This window comes from Macrobrachium nipponense, chromosome 39, assembly GCF_015104395.2.
Source record: "Macrobrachium nipponense isolate FS-2020 chromosome 39, ASM1510439v2, whole genome shotgun sequence".
Classification (NCBI taxonomy): domain Eukaryota; kingdom Metazoa; phylum Arthropoda; class Malacostraca; order Decapoda; family Palaemonidae; genus Macrobrachium; species Macrobrachium nipponense.
Window position 1 is genome coordinate 16,729,086 of NC_061099.1, and position 8,213 is coordinate 16,737,298.

The 8,213-nt window shown below is 33.4% G+C and overlaps 1 protein-coding gene across 1 annotated transcript in view; it reads left to right on the plus strand.

The window, feature by feature from the left end:
* LOC135209966 (probable G-protein coupled receptor B0563.6) overlaps window positions 1–7,895 on the plus strand; it is a gene marked incomplete in the record, with an annotated part of 385,379 nt that extends 377,484 nt beyond the window's left edge. Inside the window, 2 exon segments of the mRNA XM_064242692.1 lie at window positions 3,188–3,340; window positions 6,034–7,895. Coding sequence (XP_064098762.1) covers window positions 3,188–3,340; window positions 6,034–6,222 — 342 coding nt within the window.
* Between the last annotated feature and the right edge of the window lie 318 nt (window positions 7,896–8,213).

Genomic DNA, 8,213 nt, shown 5'->3' on the forward strand with positions numbered 1-8,213 from the left:
GTTTGTTTTGCATTTGAGTACGTACTGTACTGGAATATTTAGGTATGAACCCTTGTTTCTTTTAGATAAGAAAAATATGAAAATGAAATAAGTTATTAAAAGGTGTTTTAACAACGCTGCAGAATTCAATCCTAATTTCAGTCACATATTTATCAGTAGAACAATCGACGTTTCCAAACTATCTACTCAGTAATGTCCATTGATCTGATTTTGTACTGCTAATTGTATTCTATACTTAACGAATTAAAAAATAACAGCATGAGTAGTATGTATGAAATACAAAGTTCTTGTAGTATGAAGTAATGAACAGAAAGTGAAAAATTGATGAAATTTACCTATTCCCTTCAATTTATTTCCCACAACCATACTTATTAACGATTTAAAATTTCATGAACAGGAGATTACTGTAAGGTTTAAGTGTAAGTTATATTTCAAGGCCATATGGTGTAAATTATTGAGTTATAACGGTAAAAACTGTTACTTACCGTAACAAAATGTGACAATTTAACAAAACTTCTTTGGGATTAAAAGTTGCCAGTTAAGTGAAGAATTTTTGCTAGTTGGCAAAGACTTCATCGCTTCAGTATTATTGTAGTGTTTAGATTAAGTGAAGATAATGGTGAGAGCGCAAATATTAGGAGTAAAAAATAGGGTTTTCATAAGGATGTGAACGGAGGCTGATAGGAATTCTGTGCATTTAGCTCATTCCAGATTCGCTAATTGCAGGATGCACTTAAAGTGCCAGTAACTCTTATCTTAACCCTACACACACACACACACACACACACACACACACACACACACACACACACATATTTGACATATAAAATTTCAAGAAAAGTATTGATGAGTATAAAGCTTATTTCAAATGTTCAACATCACTGTATTTTGTAATTAGTTCTTCTCTAGGGGAAGATGAAGACAGATAGCATTCGGCTAAAATGCGAACTTGACGGCCCCAGTCCACAGGGAAGATGCACCGTTTAAAATCTGGGATATCACTTCTGTAAAACAAATACAATGTCACTAATTTCTTTAACGTCAAGAGCACCGATTTTATTTCCGTAGCGTAGGTATTGGCATGATTATTTTCTGATAGTGGAGAAAGGACAATTCCGGATAGGAATATCCAATAAACCAATTACAAGTAAACTTTGAGAAATTTAAAAGCTTTAATTTTTCTGAATGGGTTCTGGTAACAAAGGACATTGATCAGTTGGAATTATTAAAAAAAATGGAAATCAGTCATTAAATCGAGCGTTCTCAGTATTAAGAATTTGTAATCATATTAACAAAATTTTTTACTGAAATTTCAAAAATCTGTTACAAGACTAAAAAAATTATATCCAACAGCGTACCTCTCATGATGCGCAATTGTAAACAAATCCCACATATATACGAGTATTAAAAGAGAAACAGTTTATCATTGATAAGTATTTATAGGAGCAAATTTGCATGCTGCTTTTAAATCACGAAAGAAGTTGCTACTTCTTGACAGTAGTAGGCATGATGAGCAATGAAATTTTCACAAATTACCGCCGTTCTAAATCATGAGAAGTGACTGGAGAAAATTTGAAAATCAGAACACTTGAAGGCTTCAGGGTGATCCAAGTAATGTAGGGATTCCCATTGTTTTGCCTCCCATTTCTAGCAACTGCCAGTTACTTGAAACGCAATAATCTCCATTTTCATTTTATTATTCCCAAATCTGAATTCCAAGACTGTAAACAGCACAGCCATGTAAACTCGCAAAATTATGCGAGTGAATTTCTTTTGTGTTTATTATTCTCGAGTCTTGAGACCGCATTTTACAGGAGTGGATTGCTATAATCACATAGTCACACAACATTTCTCTGATTAAACTACCCTTAGTGTTAGCTCTTCACTTCAAAATGTTATCATATATATTTTCTGTGGTAAATGAAATAAAAACGCAAATGTATGCTGTCATTTCGTATTCAGCCAAACCAAACAACTTTATAATACTGTTTGCAAATGGAACCAACAACTTACTCGATAATCTCATATTCAGTCACCACGGTCGGTAAATCTTGTCAGACATAACTTTGCAAATATGAGGCCATTTCGTGAATTAGTTGGGCGGGGTTTCTACAAAAAGTTGCTGTACATTGTGTTCCATAGATAATTTAAAATAGAAAAAATCCCTTAAAAAGACAAAAGTACAGTTACACATACTTATATATATATATATATATATATATATATATATATATATATATATATATATATATATATATATATCATATATATATATACACATACATATATATATGTGTGTATACACACACACACACACACACACACACATATATATATATATATATATATATATATATATATATATATATATATATAAACGCATCTTGGATACACGACAAAAATAAAATAATGACTGCATGAGAACAAAGGGGTCAAGTTGTACACCAAAAGTTGCTGTGTATTGATTTACCTAGGAAGTATGTATATAAAATGCATCTTGAATCTGTAAAAAAAATTACTTGAATCATTACTTTGCATGAGAATAAAGATAATTAAACTCACTACACACATATCCCACTTTATCAGAAGTTTAATTAGTACCCATTGCTGATTAAACTTCTGATTTTATCCCATTTTTTATTTCCCCCAGGTGAGCGGAGAACAGAAACTGATTTTTTCCCATTTTCTATTTCCCCAGGTGAGTGGAAAATGGAAACTGATTTTTTCCCATTTTCTATTTCCCCCAGGTGAGCGGAGAACGGAAAATTATTTTTTTCCCATTTTTGTATTTCCCCCAGGTGAACGGAGAATGGAAAGTGATTTTTTCCCATTTTCTATTTCCCCCAGGTCAGCAGAGATGGAAACGGATTTTTTCCCATTTTGTATTTCCCCCAGGTGAGCAGAGAACAGAAACGATTTTTTTCCCATTTTCTATTTCCCCCAGGTGAGTGGAGAACGGAAACGGATTTTTTCCCATTTTCTATTTCCCCCAGGTGAGCGGAGAACAGAAACGGATTGTTTCCCATTTTATATTTCCCCAGGTGAACAGAGAACGGAAACGGATTGTTTCCCATTTTCTATTTCCCCCAGGTGAGCAGAGAACAGAAACTGATTGTTTCCCATTTTCTATTAGCCCCAGTTGAGCGGACAACAGAAACTGATTTTTTCCCATTTTCTATTTCCCCAGGTGAGCGGAGAACAGAAACGCCAGTACGCCGAGGAATCTCGCCTTATGTTCCTGTTGGGTGGAACTTCGACGCTCTTCTTCGTCTGCATGACTCCGATGATCGTCCTTTCCCTAACCATCCACATGTCCTGGAAGGATAACCTTCCGTATGAGGTCAGTATCGACGCCTGTCGCTGTTTTTGAACACCGCCTTAGCCAGAGTGCTTGTAAAGCTATTTTAGTGAAGTGGATATCATGCAGCTAAAACATTGCTTAGAAAAGTAAACATTGCCTAATATAAAACACTACATTTCAAGTATGATGAAATGATTGTTGCCATTAAATTAACACCTCAGCTGAACAGGCTTCTGTACATAACAGCTACGTTAATAGCATTGCTTTCTGCCTGGTTACAACTTCACATGGATGCCATAATATATCTCTAAATAAATCTCAAACATTGAATATTAGGTGTCAAGTACAGGTTTGATTAGTTTTGGAGTTATGGGGAATCCCTGATAACGTCAAGATATATAGGAAATATTCAAGTGCAGGTTACAATGTAGGGTCTTTGTTACTACAATATTAACAACAGGTTTGAGATGTTTGGTAATTATTGGTGTCTAATTAGATTTCACGCTTAGTTTCTGCACGATTTACAAGGCTTTTTAATACTGCCAAATAGCATGATAATGTTACCCATGGCTAATGCTTTCTCCGCTGCCAGAATGTTGCATGTGGATATCAGTACCATACTATCACGTTCTGTTCCATCTCCCAAATCTGCCCGAATCTGTGGCTTCTTTTCAATCAGCATTGGCATTTATTTTATTCATCAAGCTTGCCTAAGCTTTATTTTACCAAAGGAGTTTCTCATTTCCATATGGTAACCTGTACACGCCACCTGCTTTACACATCTCAGTGCTGATTTCTTCTACTGTGTCACTCTACTCAGAACGTTAGGTGTTCCGTTGTCTTGACTGTGAGATAGAGCTGACCTTCTGCCATTGTTGTGATGTTGCTAGTCGTGACAGTTTTTTTTTTTTTTTTTTTTTTTGCTTATCTTTTATATTTATTCACTTACTTGTTTATTCATTTGAGTGTTTATTTATTTATTCATTCAGAGTCAGCAACTTACGATTAAATTTTTTCTTTCACATTGGCATTCTTTCATATATAGCAGACAGCTATATGGAAGTAATAATGAAATAATAATGTTATTAATTATGAAGTATGAATGCAAAATGGAGAATCCCCAACAGTTCATATTTCTTACTGAGACAACTGACTAGCAATTACAACCTCTCCCCAGTACTCACACTATAAGTAACAGCACTGCTAAGTCTCCAACTGTGTACTGAGAAACAATAGTTTCAAATGATGATATTTATGCGAACAAAACAATGTAAGTTTTTATAGTATATTTTTTGTTTTGTTTTGCGTCACACTGCAAAATTCTATATTCGTGAAATGACTGATTTCACCTCTCGCCAACGCTGTGCAGAATTGATACGTAAGGAAATTATAACAAGAAACGCAAGACAAATTTACTACATTTAGTTAAATGCAGTTGTCTTCAATGTAAATGGTGTTCTAAAACAAACTGTTCATAATTAAGTATTTATAGGTATATCCTGCAAAATCAGCACAGTAATAAGTCGCCTGTTGGAATTTTTGCTGCAAGGCACTGCTAGTCCTTTGGTGAATTTAGCGTTCCTCTTGCACTACACTCGAGAATAAGAAATAAAATCAATGTCTGCATTACCAAAAAGATATATATACTATATATATATATATTTATATATATATATATATATATATATATATATATATATATATATATATATATATATATATATATATATATATATATATATATATAATATATATATATATATATATATATATATATATATATATATATATATATATATATATATATATATATATATATATATATATATATATATATATATATATATATATATATATATATATATATATATATATATATGAATAATTATCACATCGAACCGTGATCCATTTATATATCAATTCAAGCTACAAATGTCCTTTAATATCTAAATTCACTTTACCTCCCAAATAATATATTTTCATATATGTACCGAAGGTAAAGTGAATTTAGATATTAAAGGACATTTGTAGCTTGAATTGATATATATATATATATATATATATATATATATATATATATATATATATATATATATATATATACACACACACACACATCTACCCACAAATGTCCTTTAATGTCTAACTCGCTCTACCTCGGAATTAATATATTTTCATATATATGTTAACCGAAGAGGAATTTTTAAGTCGATAAGAAATGTGTCGGCTCATGGGCGCGAACTATCGAACCAACAAATTCAGGACGCACATTGAATCAATCTAGACCAAATAGCTACCGCGAGAGGTGTGATCTAGAATGCTTCAGTGTGCGCCCTGAATTTGTTGGTTTGATGGTTCGCGCCCGTGGGCCGACAAATTTCTTATCGACTGGAAAATTCTCCTTCGGTTAACATATATATGAAAATATATTAATTCGAGGTAGAGCGAATTAGATATTAAAGGACATTTGTAGCTCGATGTATGTATATGAATCACGGTAATGTGATATGACTTTTATATATATATATATATATATATATATATATATATATATATATATATATATATATATATATATATATACATATATATATATATATATTATATATATATATATATATATATATATATATATATATATATATATATATAGTATATATGTCCTGGACTTTATATGATAATGTTGACCATTGGGACGAGAACTGTGTCGATTATTATTTATCTTCTTCCAGATCTTTCGCGCAACAGCCAACGTCCTGGAGGTGACCAATTTTGCCTGCACCTTCTACATCTACTGCGTGTTCTCCAAGGACTTCCGAGAGACGTTCTTGAGGACCCTCCGATCAGCCAAAGAGAACTCCATGGGCGCCTCCTTCTTGGGTTCCGTGTCTGGTCTGAAGGAAGCCATGAGGCCACCATAGGGACGCGCCCACGCAAGGACAACGCAGACACCGGTGCCTGTGGCCGTATGACCAAAGGGGAACTGCCCGGCCAAGAAGCAGGGCAATGGCGAAGCGACCTCCGGTGAAGAGAGGTCATGCAGCGATGCGAGGTCTAAAGAAAACGGGGTATTACAAGAAAAGCAGAAATCCATTGAGAGATGTGTCTTCAAAGAAAATGGGACATCGAACGAAAATGGGGAGGCTTTTGAAATGCAGTGTCTTGTGACGCTACACGACAGAAACGGCTTTTCCCACAGCACTAGAGAAGATGGGGAGGCATAAAGCCTAAGTTATTGAGTTACGAAAAAAGGAAACCAGTACCACAATAGTGTCTCGTCCAGGATGCCGTACTCAAGTAGATCATCAAGACGAGACGGCACGATGTGCGAAGGAGAAGAACAACTATCAGTTGAATAGTATTTAATTTTTTAAATGATATTTTAAGAGAAAATATATATATTTCAATAAAAAAAACAGCTATGGCTTTGTGCACGTTCTGAGTAAAAGCCTACGTGTGGAAAGTAGCGCTCCGCTAAGTATGATGTTTGTATATGAATCTCATTCCCCAGAGAAGAAACGACCCGAGTCTGGGCTACTATTTTTTGCAAGGTGCTGCATTAATTATATTTAAAGACAGAAAATACCTCCAGATAACAACAGAGCCATTGCTTCGCTTCCTTGTCTCCGTTATCCTTGCGTGGATATGAAAAGCGACACAAAGACTTGTCCAAGAACTGGATGTCTAGTCTTACTAAGTAATGTTAGCATTAGTTAAGTTGTTTTATATACCAAAAAGTATATTTACAAATGTATTTTGAACGTTGACAAGCCTTGAATATGTTCTTTGCATGTGTATTAGCGTTTACTAGGTTAATAGATGGAAAACTATGAGGTAATTCGTCTGTAATAAGGGACTGCTCCGGCAGATGAGGAAATAGGGATTTGCAACTCACTTGACATGTTAATAAGTACAGTACATATCCAGTGCCCTAGACCTTTGAATCAAGAGAGTGACTTAACACCTTGGCCAATAAAGGAAAATCATCACCGTCAAATATAAATCTATTCAGTTGTCTATAGATTCGTTTTGTTGATCTATTAAAGCTAAAATTTAATGCAGAAAGGTAGTTACAGAACCTATTTAAATAGAAAATGACAAAAGTGTATCCCCATAATATAATAACTGTAACAATTATAAAGCTAGGCCATTGAACATTATCAGAAGAAATTGGTATGTACATATGTACATATATATATGGTATGCTATATATATATATATATATATATATATATATATATATATATATATATATATATATATATATATATTATATATCCTACCATTAAGGCTAATTACAACACTGAATGATTTTCATATTCAATTGAAGGCATGGAAGCGAACAGTTTCATTACCTGCTGAAATCCGCTTGGATACAATTTCCCATAACCTGTATTATAGGCGAATTACCTCAACGCAGGTGGCGTCAGACGACTGTAAAGACTTCATATATGAGAGCGAGGACAGAAATGCATTTTGTGCATATATGGAAATTCTCAGTTTTATGTGGTGCTAACATAACAATTGTCTGTAAAGTGTTTTGTCATGAAATATTCGCTTTGAATTATAATGTAAACGAAATATTTATAGCATACACACACACACCACACACACACACCACACACACACACACACACACATATATATATATATATATATATATATATATTATATATTATAATATATATACACACACACATATATACACACATACATATATATATGTTGATCTATATATATATAACACACAGGCATATATACACACATACATATATATATGTATGTCTGTCCTGTCTGTGTGTATGTATGTATGTATGTATGTATATACATAGAATCTACTTGCCATTTTTACCAAGATACTTGTGTAACTGTAATAGCCACAATGCCCTTTTACCTTTTTGAAATCTTCGCG